The sequence below is a fragment of the Sciurus carolinensis genome, chromosome 17 (genome assembly GCF_902686445.1).
Source record: "Sciurus carolinensis chromosome 17, mSciCar1.2, whole genome shotgun sequence".
NCBI classification, from domain to species: Eukaryota; Metazoa; Chordata; class Mammalia; order Rodentia; family Sciuridae; genus Sciurus; species Sciurus carolinensis.
Genome location: NC_062229.1, coordinates 13,331,924 through 13,354,301, shown reverse-complemented (window position 1 = coordinate 13,354,301; position 22,378 = coordinate 13,331,924). Strand labels below are relative to the sequence as shown.

At 44.4% G+C, this 22,378-nt stretch overlaps 1 protein-coding gene across 3 annotated transcripts in view; it reads left to right on the top strand.

Annotated features, from left to right (window-relative positions):
• The window catches only part of Dnmt1 (DNA methyltransferase 1), a 45,719-nt gene that overhangs the window by 5,930 nt on the left and 17,411 nt on the right, over positions 1-22,378 (top strand). For 2 of the 3 annotated variants that reach the window (XM_047531765.1, XM_047531764.1), the window contains exons 2-20: positions 2,670-2,706; positions 3,520-3,627; positions 3,824-4,040; positions 4,603-4,678; positions 5,867-5,939; positions 7,442-7,476; positions 7,843-7,921; positions 8,896-8,930; positions 10,079-10,160; positions 13,903-13,937; positions 14,320-14,401; positions 16,713-16,747; positions 17,056-17,101; positions 17,191-17,271; positions 17,347-17,456; positions 20,290-20,408; positions 20,683-20,775; positions 21,780-21,931; positions 22,190-22,377. In XM_047531765.1, coding sequence (XP_047387721.1) covers positions 2,670-2,706; positions 3,520-3,627; positions 3,824-4,040; positions 4,603-4,678; positions 5,867-5,939; positions 7,442-7,476; positions 7,843-7,921; positions 8,896-8,930; positions 10,079-10,160; positions 13,903-13,937; positions 14,320-14,401; positions 16,713-16,747; positions 17,056-17,101; positions 17,191-17,271; positions 17,347-17,456; positions 20,290-20,408; positions 20,683-20,775; positions 21,780-21,931; positions 22,190-22,377 — 1,683 coding nt within the window. The remainder of the gene's footprint in view (positions 1-2,669; positions 2,707-3,519; positions 3,628-3,823; positions 4,041-4,602; positions 4,679-5,866; positions 5,940-7,441; positions 7,477-7,842; positions 7,922-8,895; positions 8,931-10,078; positions 10,161-13,902; positions 13,938-14,319; positions 14,402-16,712; positions 16,748-17,055; positions 17,102-17,190; positions 17,272-17,346; positions 17,457-20,289; positions 20,409-20,682; positions 20,776-21,779; positions 21,932-22,189; position 22,378) is intronic. The other variant, XM_047531766.1, reaches the window with a different exon arrangement.

Sequence of the window (22,378 nt, the reverse complement as noted above, 5' to 3'; positions counted from 1 at the left end):
GTCATAAAGAGCACTGTTGCCCTGGATCCCTCCTTGATGGCCTGTCTGCCCTTCGGGGAAGTGCTAGATATTGACTGTATGCCTTACTTTGTGGTGGTTCTGTATCTCTTATACGACTGATCTGAGGGATGTAATTAGGAATGAATCATGAGATCTCAGGTGGACAGAGAGCTATTTTTTTTTTTTTTTTTTTTGCGGTGCTGGGGATTGAACCCAGGACCTTGTACTTGCAAGGCAAGCACTCTACCAACTGAGCTATATCCCCAGCCCGAGAGCTAAAATTTTAGAGTTGAGTCTTCTAGGTTCTGGTCCACTTCTAATCCTTGTGGTTGTAACTGTCAAGTGAGCATGAGGTAGCATCATAAGTGTCAGTGGGAGAGGGATAGACTCCAGTAAAGGCCTGGTGGCAAGAAGGAAAGCCACACTGAGCAGCCAGCTTCCTTTGCACCAGTTCCTGGGGACCTGCTGTGGTCCACTTTGGGTCCAGGCAGGATAAAAGCAGTCTCCAGATAGCTTAGAACATCTTGCCCTGTGAGGACATGTTTCTCTGTGCCAAGCTAAATATCCCAGTGTACAGAAAGGGTTGAAAGAATTCAAACCTGCAGGTCTGTATTCTGAAAAGGGCACCTTGGCGGGCTGCACTGTCACTTGAGCCTTGTCCTCAACACCTGAGATAACCTCAAGATTCAGGCACTGTTCAGCTGGTCAGGATGGAAGCTGTGTCCTGCTGCCATTTTAAGAGTGACCAGAGCTGGGGTGAAGCTCAGTGGTGGAGTACTACCTGGCATGCATGAAGCCCTGGATTCGATCCCTAGCACTACCCCAAAAGAAACAAAAAACCAAGTGACCAAGAAGGCAGATATGCTGGTCCCGCAGTAGCATGTGTGCCTCTGGCTGGAAGTGCCCAGTTCTTCAGCTGTCCTTGTTTCAGGTTCTCCCTGGGGAGTTGTTATGGGGATAGGAAGACATTTTTGCCTGCAAGGGGCTTCATGTGCTTCTGGAATTCTTCCCCTACTCCCTGCAGCGCCGGGGTGGAGCCCAGGACCTTACGCATGCTAGGCAAGCGCTCTGCCACTGAGCCACATCCCCAGCTCGTGCTCCTGGAAGTCTTGATTCCAAAGATTCTGAAGCCCAAGTTGCACAGTCCATGTAGCATACAGTGCATGTCACCACTGCGTCCGCAGGGAGCCAAGCGTCTTTTTCCTGACCACCCAGCCAGTTAGGAGGCCCCTGCTTGGTGGCACCCATCCAGTCATGCAGCTCATTGCCTGGAATGGGGCCTGGTATACAGTGGATGCTTACAGATATGAGTGGCACTTTAGGTAGAAAGCGGGTCCATGTGCTTCCTCGGCAGCCACTATGGCCGTGGTCAGGCCAGACACATCACTCGAATTCCTGGCTTTGCTGTTTGTTCTAAGCCTCTGCAGAGGCCGGCCTGCCTGATAGAGCTATTTCTGCCCCTCGACTAGTGATAACTGAGCACCTAGTCTGTGTGGCGCTAGGTGGGAGAATCCAGAGATGGCAGGGACCTGGCGGCGCCCCAGGGTGCCCTTCCTCCATGGACAGACACCCATCCAACTGGTTAGACCTGTTCTTACCTCAGTGTCCCGCAGTTGGCACCCAGGCTGGGGACAACAGGCTTTCCACTCGCCTCGCTCTGCTTGGTGTCTTTTCATCCCTTCAGTCTTTTTCTCCTTTCCCCCGAAAAAAAAGGCAAGCCACTATCTTCAGTAATCGCTGAGATTTTCTAGCCAAACTTCCAGTTCTGCTCTTCTAAACAATTAGGGATAAATACTGATAAGGTGCATGTGTTCTGAAGATTGAGCATTTGGGGGAGCCAGCCAGCTTTCCTAACTTGGTCTCTAGTTCTCATGTGTGTATGTTGGGGGGGCAACACCCCTACTGCTCAAAATGCCTTGACTCCCCAATTTAATTGACTCCTTAACAAGAATGTTGCTACTTCATCTGGCCTGTAGAACTTTTGCTGCCTATTTCTCAGTGTGACCCTAGTCTACTCGTTCTATCACTGACCACTCCGTGGCACACCCTTAAGGGCTGTTGTCATATTCAACTGGAGAAAGACCAGACCAGCTGTCTTCTAATTTACAGAAGGAACCTGGCTGCTGTTACCGCACGTGTGGAAATGTGTGCGTGTGGTGTGTGGATGCTAGGGACTGAACCCAGAGGCGCTCTGCCACTGAGCCACATCCCCAGCCTTTACTTGAGGCAGGGTCTCACTACATTGCTTACAGCCTTGCTAAGTTGCTTAGCCTGGCTTCATGCCCTGCCTGATATCTTTTTATTTTTTATTTTTTATTTTTTAAATATTTAGATGTTGATAGACCTTCTACTTACTTATATGTGGTACTGAGAATCAAACCCAGTGGTTCACACATGCTAGGCAAGTACTCTACCACCGAGCCACAATCCTAGCCCCTGTTATCTGTTCTGTTGTAGAGCTCCTATGTTGTCCCTCATCTCCAGAAAATCAACCTCAAAAAGGCAGCCTTGTTCAGTTCACGAATGATTTCTTGTGTAGGCATTGTGGAAGCACGTGCTAGACATTGTGGGGGACCAGGGGAATTATTAAAATTATGGTATTGATTCTCATAGGTAAATGAAGTTAATGAGTGTTTCATTCTTTCTCCCCCCTTGTTTTCTTCTACCAGGCTCAAAGACTTGGAAAGAGACAGCTTAACAGAAAAGGTAATCTTCAGGGTTTTACTTCTTTATTTAAGATTTGAATTCTTAAAATTCAAGCTGTAGCTCAGTGGTAGAGCTCTTGCCTCATATGTGTGAGGCACTGGGTTTGATCCTTAGCACCACACACACACAAATGTGTCCACCTACAACTTAAAAAAAAAAAAAAAAAAAAAAAAAAAACTCAAATTCAAGTTTTATTTTTAGACAGGGTCTTTTAGGTTCCCCAGAATGTTGAATTCCTGGACTCAAATGATCCTTCCCCCTGAACTGCCTGAATGTCACTGTTCTCAGCTTCTACTTTTAAAAACTTTTATTTGTGGTGCTGGGAATCAAACCAGGGCCTTGAGCATGCAAGCTACTACTGTCACTGAGTTACACTCCCAGCCCTTTATTTTACTTTGAGACAGAGTCTTCCTAAGTTGGCCAGACTAGCCTTGAACCTGCCATCCTCCTGCCTCAACCACTGAGTAGCTAAGATTACAGATGAGACAGGGTCTTGCTAAATTTCTGAGGCTGGCCTCATACTTGCAATCCTCCTTCCTCAGCCTCCTGAGTTGCTGGGATTACAGGTGTGTGCCACTCCACCCAACCCAGATGAAATTCTTTTAAGAATATTTTCCATCTGAGGATGGTTGAATCCTTGGATGTAGAACCCGTGAATATGGAGAACCGACTGTTCTCAGTATTTTGGCTGAGACAGCACTGCCTACTGTTCAGTCATTTTGATATAACCAGGCAATTCAATTACTTGTGTATTAGTCCACTGGTTAATATAGTGGAATTTTGGGGACTGATAAACATGTATTCTTCCCTTAGGAGTGCGTGAAGGAAAAATTGAATCTCTTGCATGAATTTCTGCAAACAGAAATAAAGAATCAGTTATGTGATTTGGAAACCAAATTACATAAAGAAGAATTATCTGAGGTAAGTCAGTTCCCAGGATCTTGGCTACCCAAAAAACGTCTCCTCCCTATAACTTGTCTGTGACCAAGGAGGCAGAGAAACCGCCCTCGCCCCTTGTTGCCTGACGATTGTAAAGGAAACGCATGTGTTTGTTCCCTTGTTCTTATTGCCACTTGTTTACATTCACTGCTACTTAAATTATCCTTTCCTGCTGTAGGAGGGCTACCTGGCTAAAGTCAAATCCCTTTTAAATAAAGATTTGTCCTTGGAGAACGGAGCTCACACTGTCAGTCGAGAAATGAATGGCCATCTAGAAAACGGGAGCCAAGCAAGCCGTGCAGACAGGAGAGTGAGAATGGCAGATCCAAACACCCCCAAACCCAATTCCAAACCTCGTGGACCCAGAAGAAGCAAGTCTGATAGCGAGACAAAGTGTAAGAATCTTTGACTTACTTTCAGCCTTAGGAGAGGTTGTAGGACACACGAGGGCATAGACTTGCATAGACTTGGACTTGGGTACCCCTGGAGAGCATTTTCCTGTTTTTTTTTTTTTTTTTTTTTTTTGTGTGCTGGGGTTGGAACCCAGGGCCTTGCACACACTAAGCACACGCTCTACCACTGAGCTGCACTCCCAGCCTTTTGGGTTTTTCTTGTGTATACTTCCTAACTTAGACTTGTGTAGATGTTTCCTGAGTTGGGATGGTTCAGGATTTTTCAACTTCATAATGTCCACATTCAACGACTCTGAATTATTTTTGGCACTGGTGGAGATTAAACCTAGGTGCATTTACATTGAGCTACATCTCTAGTCCTTTATTTTAAAAGAGCCTCTAAATTGCCGGGGCTAGCCTCGAATTTGCAGTAGTCCTACTGGTATTGACTAGAACTAAAAACCTCAGGATAGTTAGTCCTCAGTACCTGACTTTCTATAATAGCTGGGGCCGTGTACTTGTCTTTTCATAGTGGCTTTTTCTTGTTTCTTTTTTCCTTAAACAGCCGAAGCTTCATCTAGCCCCAAGGTTACAAGGAGAAGTACCAGGCAGACCACCATCACCTCTCATTTCGCAAAGGGGTCAGTATGTAAAGCATGGATTGCTACTTGTCTTGGTGCAGGCTTTTTGGTAAAACATGAATGGAATAGAAGAGGTATAATTTAGCAGTGCCAACTTCTGTGTTGCATAGATCTTTCCTTTTTTTTTCCCACACCGTGCTGGTGGTAGAATCCAGGGCCTGGTATATGCTCCTACTGAATAACATCCCCTGCTACTAGGTTTTCATCTTGCAGTTTTTCTTGGCATTTATAAATGGCATTTCTTCTTAAATAATTTTTTAGGTATCAGTAGACCTTTATTCATATGTGGTGCTGAGAATTGAACCTGGTGCCTCACACATGCCAGGCAAGCATTCTGCCACTGAGCTACAACCCCAGCCCCATGAACAGCATTTCTGAAGATCTCATTTTCTTATACTTTTACAGAAAACTTCAAATATACACAAAACTAGAGTACAGTCTAGCGAACCCCTGAATACTCATTAGCTAGCCTCCAGTTACAAATGGCCATTGTTTCATCTCCTAACCTTATCACTTTAAAACAAATCCCAAACATGCCATTCCAATATGAAAACAACATTGTTTTCATGCTTTTTATACATTTTTTTTCTGTGCTGGGGACTTAGCTCAGGGCCTCCAGGCATGTTTGTAGGCAAGTATACTACCACTGAGCTATATCCGTAGCACTTTTTGGTACTGAGAATTTAACCCAAGGGTGCTTTACCACTGAGCTCCACCCCAGCCCTTTTTATTTTGAGATGGGGTCTCACTAAGTTGCTGAGGGCCTCACTCATTTGCTGAGGCCGACCTTGAAATTGGAATTCAGCCTCTTGAGTTGTTGAGCGTGCCATTGTGCCTGGCTACTTTATTTTTTTGAGGCTGATTTCTATATAGATGGTACCGTGTCTGTCACAGGTGTGTAATGTTTCTTCTCTTTGTGACACTGTCAGCCGTCGTTCAGTATCGAGATGCATGATTTCTTAGGACATGCAAAGTGGAATTATCCTAAATCTGTCATTCAGAGAAACATTAAATTTAAGCCTCTATCAACATCCTGCCAATAAAGGCTTCTCCTGGGAGGGAAGAAGGCATCTAGGTCTTGCATTAGGCCTAAATATTGCTTTGGGGAAGGCAGGCTACAAGTCATCCCGGGCTCACTGGAGAGCAAGGATCTCTCTGAACTAACAGTTGCCTCATTCTGTGTGACAGCCCTGCTAAACGGAAACCTGAGGAAGAAAGTGAAAGGGCAAATTCAGATGACTCTGAAGAAGAAAAAGATCAGGTAACACTGGCATTATCAATTCTGAACTCTCGTTTTTGTGTACATGCTGATGAGGTGACCTAGCATATGGTTCATACCCTGTCAAGTTGGGGTTCCCCAGAGAAGCAACTAGTAGTATGTGTGTATGTGTGCGTGCATGCATGTGTGCCTGTGTGCCTTGTGTGTGCATTCATGTCTGTGTTGATACAAAATGTCAGACAGGGCTGGTGTTGTAGCTCAGTGGTAGAGTGAGCCACTGGGTTCTATTCTCAGCACCACATACAACTTAGTAAAATAAAGGTCCATTGACAACTAAAAAGAACTTAAAAAAAAAAAAAGGACAGCAGTGTAATTCTTTGGCTCAAAGATGGTGGAAGCTAAAGAACAGGCTGAAGGACTCAGGGAAAAGTCAGTGTTGCAGTTTGAGTCTGAATGCATTGGAGGCAAAATCTTACTTCTTGTGTTGGTCATACTGAGGGCCTCACACATGCTATGCAAGCACTTTACCACTGAGCTACTTGCCATCCCCAGAATCTTGTATATATACATATATTCAGAAGTTTCACATATAAACGTTCCATATAATATAGCAAAAGAAGTACCTTTGTCCTACTTTCCACCAGTAACATCTTATAGACCATAATGTATGAATGGCAACAAACCCCCAGGAAATTAACTTTGGTACAGTCTACAGACTGTCGGATGGCATCAGTTTTCATGTTTTACGTATATGTGTATCACATGTATATATAACTTTATCACAGGCCTGTGTATATGGTGGTTTGGGGCATTTAACCCAGGGCCTATGCACACCAGGCAAGTGCTTTACCACTGAGATATATTCCAAACCCCTTAGTTGTCAAACAGCATACAGACTCGTTTTTATCATAACTTTTTTTGCTCCTGAAGATGGAACCCAGGGCTTCATGCTAGCAAGCACTGTGCCACTGAACTACATTCCCAGTCTCATCACAATATTTTCATCCCCTTTAAGTTAAATAGTTATCCTAGAGATGGAAAATCTTGTGCCCTTAGGGAAACAGTGTACTAGGGTGTCCATCTGAGGAAGGAGCTAGTGTCCTAGGCAATCGTCGTTGATTCCTGATGTGAATCCCAAACTCCTACTGTGTTTTCCCAGTACTGAAGAATTCCTGACCTGAGAGAATCTGATTCTTTATAGCATCCCTAGGCAGTCTCTAGGAATCACATGTGCTGGCCTAATTCCTGGCCTTGCCTTGGTTGGGGGAGCTATGGGGCATTGAAATCAGAATGACAGTTTACCAGATCTCCCCAAAACATAGACATCCCACTTTACCCACCATTTTTTATCTTGTTTTGCAGCAATGGGAATGAAACCCAGCACATGCTAGGCAAGCCCTCCACCACTGAGCCACCCAGCCCCACCCTGCTTTTAACCACATCACATGTGTTTACTTGATAATTTGACTCATGCTTTTGGTGTTGATCTTCCTTTGAATCCAATATTCTTGTCTTTTTGTTCTCCCTCCCTTCCCCTCACACAGGAAGAGAAGAGACGCAGAGTTATAGCCACTGAATCGTAAGAATAACTCTTATACCTTTTTGTTCTTTATGTTTCATCTCAATTATGGAAATGACTTTCCAAAAAGTTTGAAGAGGACTTTATAGTGAGTTTCCCTGGCCCATAGACCTGTTAAGGATGGGATCAGATAAGTAACCTTTTGATTCAGGTAAAATTCTCCATTGAAAAGAATGAATTGAGGAAAACTGGTATTTTTCTTATCAGAGCCTCATTTAAAGGTTTTAGCAAATATTACATGTAAGATGAATATTTTCCCTCAGGGCTCCTGAGATGACAATTGCTTTGGGGTTAGGACGGTAGAATTTCTGGAACTACTTCTGGAAAACCTGTAAGTCCCAGTTGATATCTTATTGTGCTCGACAGAGTTGCCGAACCTGCTACAGCAGAACCAGAAACAGTGACCCCAGGAACACACGCTGAAGAGGAAGAGAGAGAAGAAAGAGTAATACCTTGTTACCTTCACATTTTTTTTTTAATTCTACCATAATCTTACAGTCCCCACTGGTTGCAGGCATGAGGGCAGGGAGTGGGCAATATGCAGGAACACAGTGTCACAAATGACCTAATAGCCTTAACTTGGCCAAAAAACTCAAGTCTCCCAGCTGTCCGTAGGAAGATATGTGATAGGTTGTGATGATGATCGTAAGACGCCAGTGGGACGTCTTACGTGGCCTGGGGGGCCAGCTGGACTGTGGCTACTTAATCAGAGCTTGACTGTCCCTTCACTTGCCCACCTGCCTCTTTCTCTGACAGCCTTTGTGAAGACTTAACTATTTAAACATGGGAAGGTACTTACATTCTATAGCCTTCCTGGGCTGGAGGTATAGCTCAGTGGCAGAGCACCTTCCTAGCATGGGTGAGGCCCTGGATTCCATCTCTAGTACTGTAGAAAAGGAAAAGAAATACTTTGTTTTCTTTAGAGATGATGTTTGTGTGTTACCTAGGCTGGTCTCAAACCCCTGAGCTCAAATGATCCTCCTGCCTTAGCCTCCCAAGTAGCTGGGACTACTGGCTTAAAATACAGTGTTACAGGATTTGTTTTCTAAGAATTTCCTTATTCTACCATTTGCCCCATAAAAAAGAAGGGGAGCCAGGTACAATGGTTCACACCTGTAATGCCAGTGGCTCTAGAGGCTGAGGCAGGAGAACCTTGAATTCAAAACCAGCCTCAGCAACTTAGTGAGGCCCTAAGCAACTCAGTGAGACCCTCTCTAAATAAAATACAAAAAGGACTAGGCATGTGACTCAGTGGTTAAGCGCCTTTGGTTCAAAAAAGGGTTGGGGGTGGAATTGTCTTGAAAGTAGTTTTTACTCCTACCAGCTAGATGATGGGACCAGCTTAGGTATGTTATTTCCATAGAACACAAAGATTGGGACCACATGGAAAAATAACTAGTCTTTTTTATTCCCTCTTAGGAAGACAGGAGACTCAGAAGTCAAACCAAAGAACCGTAAGTATAGTTAACTTGCCTTTGTGCTTTGACACCTAATTGCTAACGTGAGGATTTTAGTAAAATAACGGGAGTTCTGAGTGCTGGTGCGTGACTTCTGCTCTTAGTGCATGAGCAAGTTCTGTTTGTGAAGGTCAGACCACCACAGTGAAGGCTGAAGTCAGCTGGGGTTCTTTCTGACCCTGGCCTGCCCTCAGGGTTGTCATACAGCAGGCTGTCATGTGGTGCCCAGTGGCCTCGTGAGAGGCTGTGTCAGTTACCTCTTTGATAGTGCTTGGTGACGACCTTTCCAGAAGCTCAGCTGCTTAAAACAGCATTCATCCAGCTCACCAGCCAAACTTTTTATTTTTTATTAGTTGTTGATGGACCTTTATTTTATATACTTATTTTTATGTGGTGCTAAAAATCAAACCCAGTGCCTCACTCATGCTAGGCAAGTGCTCAACCACTAAGCCACAACCCCAGCTCCCCAGTCAAGTCTTAAGTGGCTGGGTTTGGCAGGGACTGATGGGGCAGACCTGCCTGCCCCATGAGTAGGCCAACCTGGTCACTCTCATGGCAATGGTAGAGCATGATGGCACAGTGAGAAGTATAGCATTTTCTCAAGCCTCTGATGTCCCATGTAAAGGACCTGAGTCCAGAGATGGGCTGAATACCTGATCCAAGTGCAGGTCCCTGGTGGAGGGAGAGATAGAGACTCAGATCCCTTATACAGTCAGTTTTCCACAGTTGCTATGCAGAACAGGACTCAGCCTATCTCCAAAGTCTAGATGCCCACCTTCCTCCCTCACAGGCGGAGTTCCCATCTGGGCCCAGGCAGTTGGTGGAGTCTTCCTGTCTTGTCTTCAACCACTGGCATCTCTGTTCAATATTCTGTGAAGGTCTAGGACTGTAGCTCAGTGGTAGAACATACACTCAGCATGTGTGAGGCCCTGGGTTCAATTCCCAGCAACAAAAAAATCATGAAATGATCTTTCTGAAGATCTTAAGTTCCAAAGTAACTAATGCCTTTTGGGTTTCCTGCAGTGCAGATAAAGAGGTGGCCTGTGCCCTGAATCTAGGAAGGAGACCACTGTAAGGCAGGTAGGACTGCCTGAAGTGGCTCCAGCCCTCCAGCTGATGGGCATGTCTTTTGTCTTATGTGGCAGAACACCTAAACAGAAACCGGAAGAAGAGCTGGATAGAGAAGCCAGACCAGGGACTCACGATGAACCGGAAGAAGATGAGCGAGTAAAGGCAACATCTTTATTGACTCTGTTCTCATGTTTCTATTTGGCTGGTGGAAATAGTGCTGGGCAGGACTCTGGGATTCAAACTCGGCCCCATGTATCATGGGATGACTCTGGGCAACTATCTGTTGGGTCATTGTCACATGTCTGTGCTGTGGTATATAGTGAGCATTGTTGTTCTGTCTCTGCACCATGTTGGAGAGGCCTGTATGTTTTTAGATTGAGACTGTTGTGAAAACTGCTTCTCTTGAGGCCTTTTCCACCCGGAAGTCTTGATCTGTGCTCAGCTCAGTTCAGCAAGTCGTCCTCCTTTACCAGCCTGCCTGCTATATCTTGAGTCTAGTTCTCAGAAGTTCTCTCTCGCTCCCAGGCCAGCCTCCTTGCCTCCTACACGGCCAAGTGAGCATTTTTAAAACCTAAAACAAGCTGGGCACAGTGGCTCATGCCTGTAACTTAGCTCCTAGGGAGACTGAGGCAGAAGGATAGCAAGTTCTAGGCCAGCCTGGGCAACTTAGTGGTATCCTGTCTCAAAATGAAAAATAAAAAGGGTTGGGGATATAACTCAGTGATAGAGTGCCCCTGGGTTCAATGCCCACAACCATGCCAAGAAAAACAAAAAAAAAACCCACACCCAAAATACAAAAACATAGTTGTTCCCTAAGTTTCAGAGGATTGGTGTCAGGACTGATACCAAAGTCCTTTACACAAAATAGCATATTTGTATCTTAAGGTGATTTCAAATGTAGTAAATCATGCAGGAAACCACAGTCCGCATGATTTCAAATTTTTAAAATTTCTCAAAGCTTATTCTATGACAGAATATAGTCTATCCTTGTTTTCTGCTTGTCACTTTTGTGTATAGTTCTCTGTAAATAACGAATAGGTCAAGGTGGCTGATAATGTGAAGCATTCCATGTCATGACTCTTTCCAGCAAAGTGAGGGAGCTTAAAATCTCCAAATATGATTGTGGATTTGTCTTTCTTAATTTTTACTTCATGTATTTGAAACTTTATTAGGTACATGCACATTTAGGATTGTTGTACTTTCATGAAAAGTTACCCTCTTATGGTTATGAAATGTTCCCCTTTATCTGAAACTTTTTCTTGAACTTTATTTTATATTAATAGTGCTACTTCAGATTTATCATGCTTATTTTCACCTTTGGTTTTAACCTCTTGGCGTATTGATATTTTAAGCGTGACATATGTATAGAAAATAGTTATTGGCTTTTTACACGTGTTGAATATTTATACCTTTTTAATTGCAATATCTAGATCATTTATATTTAAATTATTGATATTGGAAAAAACACCTGGCATAAAGGTCAGTGGAAAATTGGGTAAATGATAGGTTTGATGTAATATTTAGAAAAATGGATTGAGTAGTCCAGCTGTCAGGCTCAGAAGATTGTTGGAATGCTTTTGTTGCAATGGTTTTCTCATTTATCATTTGGTACACAGCAACAGATTCATTTTATTGTTTCACTTTTTATTTTGCAATTAAAAAAGTAACATACATATATACATGCATGTGTGTATAATAGCATATTTGCAAACTACACACATCCTCCTATATGCTTTAAATCATCTCTAGATTACATATGCTGACAAATACACTATAAACACTAAATAGTTCCTACTCTGTACTGTTTAGGAAATGACAAGAACAATACGTTCATATTCAGGATAGGCAGTTTTTTTAATCTGAGTATCTTCCATCTTCTGCTGGGTGAATCAGAGGATAAAAAGGGCCCTTAGTCCTTGGGACTGGGCCTCTGAAAGTGTAGGCTGTTAGCACCATTTTCTACCTGAGCTTTAAACCAGAGGGACAGCCACGTGCAGGGGCTGCTGGACCCTGCTTGTTGAAAAGGGATCAAATTTGGGTAGTCCCAGGATTATCCATGTGGTTTTCTGTCTGTTGATCTAGAGTAGAGCCCAAGGTCACACAGCCTTGCTGGGTCATGATTATTATCACTTCTGACCTCGTTGGCAATATGCCCCTGTTTTTGTCTGGTGGCACTTGAGCCATTGGCATTGCCTCCAGTGGGCTGGGATGTCTCACTGCCTCTCTCCTTTCCTGTCAGATATTGGTTGCATTTCTTTTTAAAAATATTCTATTAGTTGTTGAAGGATCTTTATTTTATTCAGTTATTTGCATGTGGTACTGAGAATTGAACCCAGTGCCTGACACATGCGAGGCAGGTGCTCTATCACTGAGCCAAAACCTCAGCCCTTGGTTGCACTTCTGTAAGTGCTTGCCTGAAATCCCTCCAGAAGGGAGAGATGGGAGAGGTGGTGTCAGACACTCTGTCCCCAGTTGGACTTGTGCCCCTTCTTAGTAGAAAGGAATGTCAGGATCAAATGTGACTTTTTCTTGTGTTGACTTTTTCTTACCTCCACTTGTAGATTTGTTGCTTTATGAAAGTGAAGTGAATTAATAGGTTTATCGTAAGGTTTTTTTTTTAATGTTTCAGTTGCAGGTGACACAATATCTTTTTATTTAGAATATTTTAATTTTATTATGTGATGCTGAGAATTGAATCTAGTGCCTCACATGTACTAGGTGAGCACTTCACCACTGAGCCACAACCCAGCCCAGTAAGTGGATTTATTTTTTGTGGTGCTGGGGATTGAACTCAGGACCTTATGCATGTGAGGCAAACACTCTATCAACTGAGCTATATCCCCAGCCACCCCCTGCCCTCAGGTATCTTTTTATATGTAGCCTCACAAAATACTAGATTATCCATGAAAATTGATAACTGAGTTGGAAATTTCTGCTTTCTTTTCTTACTGTACTAGGATTGAATCCAGAGCAGTTTACCACTGAGATGTATCACAGCCCTTTTTGGTGTTTTGAGACAGGGTCTTGCTAAATTGTCCAGGCTGCCCTTGAACTTGTGATCCTCTTTGCCTCCGCCTCCCGAGTTGCTGGGATTAGTAGTATACCGTTGCACCTGGCTTGGAATTTCTACTTTTTCTCAATTTTTCATAGTAGATTCCAAAACTCAAATTTTGTTTCTTTCTGATATCCCAATGCCTATCAAAAGGAAGTCTTCACCCCTGACCAGAGGACTGGAATTGTAACCTTTTTGGACAACATTAGCAAAATACCACAATACTCCTCTCTATACTCAGCTCTCCTAGGACAGATTGGCAGGGTATGGCCTTCAGGCCCACTGTCTATTTCTTGTAAAGTTTTCTTTTTTATTATTTTTAGTTGTAGATAGATACAGTACCTTTATTTTATTTATATGTGGTTCTGAGGTTTGAACCCAGTGCCTGACGCATGCAAGGCAAGCACTGTACCACTGAGCCCCTGCCCCAGTCCCTCTTGTAAAGTTTTCCTGGAACACAGCCACGTCTTCTCATTCATACACTTTCTGTGACTACTCTTTTGGTATGGTGGCAGAGAGGGATAATCATGATACAAACCCCGTGACTCGCATAACTGAATACCTGGCCCTTTACAAAAGCTGGTTACCAACCCCTGGTCTAGACTGTTTTTGGGGGTGTGTGTTGGATGCTATAGAAAATTCTTTAGTACCTTGTTGGTAGGTTGGCGAAATTGGAGAGTACATTTTTGAAGCCTCGCCTCTATCCTGAAGTCCTGCCCAGGGTGTCCTGTTCTCTGGTTCTATAGTGCCGAAGACTTTAGCTTGTTTCCTGGTATTGGCATTTTATCTTGCTGTCTCAGAAACTAACTTTTCCCTCTATTTCTCTCCCTTGCCTTTCCTTGTCAGGATGAAAGGAGGTCGAGAAGTCAACCCAAAGACCTGTAAGTAACTAAACTGTGTTTGTTGTCCTAATTACGAAAACCTCTGTTGTAGCAACCTGGGATGATACAGGGGTCATGGGGAATGGTTGATGGTGTTTGGAGGCGAGTGCAGTTGGGTAGGGCTGGGTGCCAAGTTGTCCCGTGCCCCGTCCTTCCCTGCACCTGGCAGTCTGTCTCTCAACTTCCAGCACCTCCTTCAGGCCCCACAACTTTGGGGACTGCTGGGGCTTCTGTGGGCTTTGTTTTAGGGTGACAAGTTAGCCACCTACTTCAGAGTCCCCATGAACAGTCTGCTTTTCAGTAGGGAGGCATTATTTTCTCATTGGACACAAGTCGGCAAGTTTTTCTGAGCTAATACTTGATGTGTTTGTCTACCCAACAGAGCTGCCAAACGGAGAACCGACGAAAAAGAGCCCGAACGGGTAACTCCACAAATGTCTGAAGAGAAGGATGAGGATGAAAAGGTAAAGGTCATGTTTCAGTCTCGTTGCATTTCATAAAGTCCATTGGCCAAGTGTTTAAAAATGGGATTTTATTTAGGAACTATGGGTGAAGCACTCGCCTAGCATGTACCAGGTCCTGGATCCAATTCCCAGCACTGTGCAAAAAATTATTTTTTGAACTCACATTTATTATGAAACTAGATATACATATCCAGGAGACGGAACGTAGTGAATCTCCACATACTCATCATCAGTCTTCAACAGACAGCAGCTATGGCCAAGCAAATCCCAGCTAAACTACTTGCTTCCTCTTCACCTAAACCTTGTTGTATGTGATGTTGCACAAATCGTAGACATATTACTAATGCACATATTACTAATGCACAGGAGAAATCTCAGAGGAAGGAGTCATCTTATACATGACCACAGGGTGTTATCATACATACAGACATGTTATCTGATGTCATTTCCCTGGTTGTCTCTCGTTAGAGTTTAAATCATAGGCCCAAAGAAGATCTAGACAATGTACAATCATATTCTGCTTAATGACAGGGATATATTCTGGGAAACGAGTCCTTAGGTGATTTTTGTCAAAGTGTGAACATAGTTTGTGTACGTACACAAACTAAGACAGCTGTGACATCAGCAGGTGACAGAGTGGTCTCATGGAACCACCATTGAATATGTGGTCTATCAGTTAAGGTGTTATGCAGTGCAGGACTGTATTTGAGATGTCCTAAACTTCTATCTAGTTCTCCTGGTATTTCTTTTTTTTTTTTTTTTTTTTTTTAATTTATAAATTTCTAAGAAATTAAGGAAGTTACCTGTTAGTGTCCCAGGTTCTAGATTTTACTGGTTTGGACCTCCTTCCAACCCTGTCTCCTTCAGCCTGCTTGGCTAGATGTAGGTGGTTACCTAGAGAACTTAGGATGTGGTGGTGCTGTTTGCTTCTTGTGTTGCCCTGGGAAGCACAATGGTCTCTTGGGGATAAGCTTGGTCCTAGGCTCAGGTGGCATCAACCTGATCCATCCATTATAATGATCCTTCAACTTCTTACCTAACTTTTTTTGTCATTGCTGAGAATCAAACTCAGGGCCTGCTACTACTGAGCTACTGCCCCCAGTCCTTATTGTTTTGAACCATCATTGCATCCATGATTTTGGTGGAGGTTGCATAGTGGCAGTAATCTAAGACTTCACTTGGCTTACCTGATTTTTGGCAGCCCTGGGGATTAAACCCATAACCTTGGATGTGCTAGGCAAGTATTCTACCTCAGCTACATCCCCGGCTCTTAAAGTCTTTTCTCTAGAATGTCTTGCAACATTACCCAGGCTGGCCTTGAACTTGTGATTCTCATGTCTCAGCCTCCTGAGTTGATGGAATCACAGGAGTGTGCTGCTGCACATGGCTTATGAGCCCATTCTAAAGATTTCCCTATGATGATTTGCTCAGGCTGCCATAACAAACTGGGCAACTCAAATAACTGGCATTGCCTCTTGAGTTTGGAGGCTAGAAATAAAAGGCTAAGGTGGCAGCAGCGTTAGTTTCTAGTGACAGCCATCACCTCAGTCTTCATGTGGTTTTCCTCTGGGCTGGCACCTGGAGAGCAGGCTCTGGTGTCCTTTTTATAAGGACACAACTCACCTCACCCTTTGACCTCAGTGGCCTCTTTAAAAACCCTGTCTCTGAATACAGTCAGCACCCCATTGAGTTTTAACCTGTCTTGTCCCATAATCCCAGAAGTGGAACACCTAAGAAACTTAAATTGTGCAACAAATAGACCACTTACGGTACCTTTGAAATTCTTTTAGAGGACTGTTTTGACGAGAGTAATAGGTGACCCATAAGAGCATACTATACATTATACAGTATATTTCATGTGTGAAAAAATATATACAGGGTATATGTGCTCTAGGTTATGACTGCCAAACCTATTTTAATGTACCTGTGTCAATTTTTTCTTTTATGTGTGTGTCAATTTTATTGAAACATTGTCAGAACTAGGAACTTGAGACCTAATGGGTTAATGTAAGAATTTGGAGGGGACACAATTCAATTACTTGCTTTCCGAAGGCACCACTTGTACAGGAAAGCTAGGGTTTATTTATATTAAATTGGCCTCTTGAGACTCTTAAGGAAGTCTTTGATTTTTCAGACTTTTCGTTCTAAGATTTGGGCACTGGATGAGTTGGGCCTTGCCTCCTGGTCCTCACTACTTTCTTCTCTGTCTCATAAGTTTTGTGATAATCACCTTGTGGAGTTCTTAACACAGAAGGCCCATGCAAATGTAGAATTTCTTACCATTTATTCTGCTTTTGTCTCCTGTATTTAGGAGGAAAAGAGACGAAAAACTACACCCAAAGAACCGTAAGAATTTTTTTCTTTATTTGAAGCAGATCATATTAAGACAGTTCTTCTAGAAAGAAGTTGTTTTTAGTTGCTGGAATAATCTTAGCCATTGAGTTGGGTTGGTGACCAGGACACACCAGTCCTGCAGGGTGAGGCAGGATTCCTCCAGGCAGTAAAGAACCACTTGTGACCTGGGACCTTGGCAGTTACTGTGGCAGCTGGTATTCGCGTATGGGGGGTGGATTAGTCATCATTCTGACAGGGTGGATTCTGATATATTCTGAACTGATGAAAGTGCAATCAGTTTTGTGCTTTTTATCCCCCAGAGCTGAGAAAAAAATGACTCGGAACAAAATTGTCGTGAACCCCAAGGTAAACATGTGTGGGAATGAGACAGGTGGTGTAGTGCTGTGGGGGGTGCTCCCACTGCCTCTGAGGCAATTTCTGTTCCTGTCCCACAGGTTCAGCCACCCAGGTGCATCGAATGCGGGCAGTACCTGGATGACCTTGACCTCAAGTATGAGCAGCACCCCCCTGATGCAGTAAGTTCCAGCACTGTTGTCACCCTTTTGTCTCCTGCCTTGTGTGCTTCTGCTTAATGGTCCCATGTCCCTCAGCTGGAGGAACCCCAGATGTTGACAAATGAAAAACTGTCCATCTTCGACGAAAATGAATCTGGCTTTGAGAGTTACGAGGCTCTTCCCCAACACAAACTGACATGCTTCAGGTAACTGATGTGCTTGCATGTGGGTGTTTGCTTCCTTATATTAAGGCATGTCCCCAAAGTCATTCGAGTTCTTGCTGTCCTGAGAAGTCCTTAGCACCTAACCTGCGACATTTCTCAAGCTGCTAACCATTTGTGGGTAAGAGAACAAAGCTGGTAGAGGTATTGTAGACCTTGCCCAGGTGTATAATTTGTGTATTTTGGTTGTACATCTCTACATGTTAACTCTCCAGTCTGTGTCCATGTTGAAGGGCAGCTCTGTGCTGGGTGTGAAGGCTAGGTTCTATCAAGTCCTAGCCTTCATGGAGACAAGATAAGTGACACCTGCCAGTTAATAGACTGAACATTCCTTACATTTGGGATCAGATGTGGTTTAGATGTTTTGAATTCTGGAGTATTAACAAGTACATGAGATTTCTTGGGTGGGACCCAAGCTTAAACACGAGAGTCGCTTGCATTTCACGTGCTTCATATGCTCTCAGTGCATCTACATTATAGAGTCAGGGGTGGAAATTCCCACTCATGCTGTCGTGCTGGTGCTCAGTGTTTCGGGATTTTTGGATTAGTGATGCTCCCTCATCCTGTAACAACTGACAAATTTCAAAGCCTAGTGAACACAGGTGGGAGAAAGAGCCTCTGTTTAGAGGATGATACCTTGAATAAGCTTCTTGGTCACAAGAGAACTGAGTGCGGGGAGAGCCAGGGGTGGAGGAGGTGGCGAGTCTGTGCTGGCTGTGGAAGGTGTTAGGCTGGTGTGGTCTGCATGAGAGCAGGGCCCAGGATGTGGTAGAGCTAGTCACACGGGGCCTTGTGGGCTGTTCGTCAGGTGCACATCGTTCTGGTACAGTACCCCTTCCCAGCCTGGGATGCTCCTGCTGACTGGGACAGGATCCCTGTTACGGCAGCCGCATTCCATACTCCCTGTAGTTGATACCCCCCCCACCCCCTCCTCTACTACTGTGATCCTGACCCGTGTCGCGATGCTGTCTGGCTTTCAGCAGGCCTCAGGGTCGGGCCCAAAGTAGGGCAACACTTCTGACGGGCCTGAGTGAAGCCTGCTGTGGCAGACACTGCTTAGGGTCAGGCCCTCGGGCCTCCCTGTGGCATTCTCAGAGTTGGGTCTGGGGTTAGTGCAGGCGTGAATGCCTCTGCTGCCTCCTCTAGTCGGGTTGTTCTAGTCCCATTCTTGTCTGGGGACCGTTCTTGTCCGGGGAAGATATTGAGGACGTGCTTTCCTGGAACCAGTCTGCCTGCATTAGTGACTCTGCACGTGACGGAAACAAGTCACAGGCAGGGTTCAGTCTATGAACCAGTGGGTCTTATCCCTGCCTGGAGAACTTGGGTTTCTCTCCAGTGTTCTCTCTATGGAGAGAGAGCCTGTCGGGCTGGGGATTGATCCTCCCTCCTGTAGGCACCCCTTTGATGCACATGGTTCCTGTCTTTCCCACTGGATCTTAAGTCCTGAGGGCAGGGCTGTGGAGTCTGTGCATGGGGTCTGAGGCTCAATTCTGTGTGTTAAGTTTTTTTTATTACTTAAAAAGTTCTGGGACTAGAGTTGTGGCTCAGTAGTAGAGTGCTTGCCTGGCATGTGTAAGACCCTGGGTTCCTTCCTCAGCGCCACATATAAATAAATTGTATAAACAGAGTAAATAAAAGATCCATTGACAACTAAAAATCTCATTTAAAAAAAATTCTCACTTGGGTGCAGCTCAGTGGTAGAACAGTAGCATTCACGAGGGTATGTCTAATCCTGAGGACTGCACAAAGAAGCTGGAAGGGGCTGGGGTGCATCTCAGTTGTAGCACATTTTCCTGGCATGCTTGAGCCATGTTCAAGCCCAGCACTGCAAATAAAAAATTTGTCCTCTTTTGATTCCTTACTTATGGAGGAACTTGCTCCTAAATGTTCAGGGGTGGGCAGTAGAAATGTGGATGCCCATTTTAGGTTTGAGATTAAACCCCCAACGGGAGGCACAGGCATTCCCTCCCTGACAAATCTCCCTTTTTATCTGTTCTATAACCTGCTTTATGTTGTGGAATTTTTGTTTTTGGTACCAGGAATTGAACCAGAGTACTCTATTGCTGAGCTATATCCCCAGTACTTTCTATTTTTTGTTTTGAGACAGGTTGTCACTAGGTTGTTGAGGCCAGCCTCCTACTTGGGATCCTCCTGCCTCAGTCTCTCAAGAAACTGGGATTATATGTGTACACCATCATGCCCAGCTCAATTTTCTTGAAGTGTGATTCATATAACTCAAATGAACTATATATAGCATAAAACACCCTGAATAGGTTAATCTATAGGAACAAGAAAATTTGGCAGTTGCTAGGGATTGAGGGAATAGAGTGACAACTTATTTTGGGTGATGGAAATGTTTTGGAGCTAGACAAGTCGTTGTGCAGCATGGTGAGCATGAATAGTCTGTTCTAGAAGCCAGTGTTTCTCCCACTGTTGGTCATTTTTTTTACTGGGCCTGGAAACCAGGGGCACTTTACCAATGAGCTACATCCCCAGTCCTTTGCTCATTTTGAGCCAAATTGCTGAGGGTGGCCTCGAGCATGGACTCATCCTCCTTCAGCCTCCTGAGTTGCTGGAATTGCAGGCGTGCACCATCACACCCAGCTGCCCATTGTCTCACCTCAGTGTCGCCTTGCACACCCACATTCTTTAGATGTGCAGGGGGGAGATACCCTGGTACTAATCTCGTGTTCCGCAGCCAAAAAGAAAACCAAGTCTAATACTTGTATTGTTCCGTGACCTTATACCTGATCCTAATTGCAAGCCACGACCCACCTTCCTGGGTCAGCTGATGAGCCTCCCTTTGTTGCCTGTCTAGTGTGTACTGTAAGCGAGGTCACCTGTGCCCGATTGACACTGGCCTTATCGAGAAGAATGTGGAGCTTCTCTTTTCCGGTTCAGCAAAACCAATCTATGAAGACAACCCATCTCTTGAAGGTAGGTGTTAAGCTACAGGGTTGTTTGGGTCCAAGAGTTCAAAACCAAACCCAAAACACGTTAAAGCAGTAGTCCACTGATCTGCTGCCCCTTAAAGTTAGGGCTTGAGTCTCTGCTTTGCCCAGTGAAAGCAAAGTTGCCCTGAGGAGGGCTGCATACCCAACCAATAAGAAACGCCAACTGAGGTGGGCCCTCAGAGCCCCACATAGCCCTCCTGGGCCCCTGAGTCAGTGCACTTATTTAGTTTCCTTTGGGGAAAACTCTTCTCTCACAGGTGGTGTTAATGGCAAAAATCTTGGCCCCATTAATGAATGGTGGATCACTGGCTTCGATGGAGGTGAAAAGGCGCTCATCGGCTTCAGCACCTGTAAGTGTCGGACCAATCTTAAGCTGTTCTGCATCTGAAGGGACCTTGGCTCCTGCCCTCCCTGGGGGTTGATGAGGCTCTAGTTGGAAGCTTGGGCAGGCTTGAAGAGCCTTATTTGACCATAGGTCAGTTGGCCTCTCATGTGATCACTGGCCTTGGAACTGATCTTCTAGTTTTAAAGGCAGGTCTTTTTCTTTTATTTATACTGGGGATTGAACCCAGAGGTGCTCCACCCTGAGCCATGTCCCCAACCCTTTTTGTTTTGAGATAGGGCCTTGCTAAGTTGCTTAGGGCCTCAGCCTCCCAGGTCACTGGGATTACAGGCATGAGTCACTGCACCAGACTGCAGGTCTTACTCTTGCAAGTCAAACCCAGACCACATTCCAAAATCCAGAAATGAGCTCACGGAACATTTTATGTGATCTGGACATACTAGGCATAGAAAACCGTGTTCAGTGTTGTCTTCATTCTCTGGCCTAGACGGTCCTCTTCAGGATGAGCTCGTGTGTTGTCCTTGTGTTTTTGTTTAGTTGTAGAAAGACTTTTAAATTGTATTATTGCCCTTTTAGTCAGTATAAGTGCCATGAGGTTCAAACTGCTTTTTTTTTTTTAAATATTTATTCAGTTGTTGATGGACCTTTATTTTATTTATATGTGGTGCTGAGAATCGAACTCAGTGCCTTACATATGGGAGGCAAGTACTCTGCCACTGAGCCACAAACCCAGCCCTCAAACTGCTTTTTGAAATATCACATGTCCAGTACGATGGCACACACCTGTAGCTCTAGCTACATGGGATGCTGAAGCAGGTGGGTTGCTTGAGCCCAGTAGTTTGAGACCCGCTTGGGCAACGTAGCAAGGCCCCCATCTCTTCAAAAAACAAATGAAACAAAAGAACCTCTCTGCCAAGAAACAATAAATGTTTGAGATGGAGTGCTAATAATTACCCTGATTTGATCATTACACATTTTTTATTTTTTAACAAAATCATGTGGTCCCTCCAGCATTTGCTGAATACATTCTGATGGAACCCAGCCCAGAGTATGCACCGATATTTGGGCTGATGCAGGAGAAGATCTACATCAGCAAGATAGTGGTTGAATTCCTACAGGGCAATCCTGATGCAACCTATGAAGACCTGATCAATAAGATTGAGGTAAGAGGTGTATGTTCTGCAGCATCTAGGTTTCATTCCCATTAGTACCCACTGTGACTGTGGCTTGAATGTTGATATCCACATCCAGAATTGGCAGAGACTGCCTTTCAGTTCTATTGGGATACCAGGGCTGGGGGTAGAGTGCTTGCCTTGTGTATATTGCAAGGACCTGCGTTCCATCTCCAGCACTGCAAAAAAAAAAAAAAAAAAAAAAAAAAAAAAAAAAAGTTCATCTGCTTTTCTTTTTTTTCCCCCAAGACCACTGTTCCCCCTTCTGCAATCAACTTGAATCGGTTCACAGAGGATTCTCTCCTTCGACATGCCCAGTTTGTGGTAAACCAAGTAGAGAGTTATGATGATGCCAAGGATAGCGATGAGCAGCCCATATTCCTGACCCCCTGCATGAGAGACCTCATCAAGTTGGCAGGGGTCACCCTGGGACAGAGG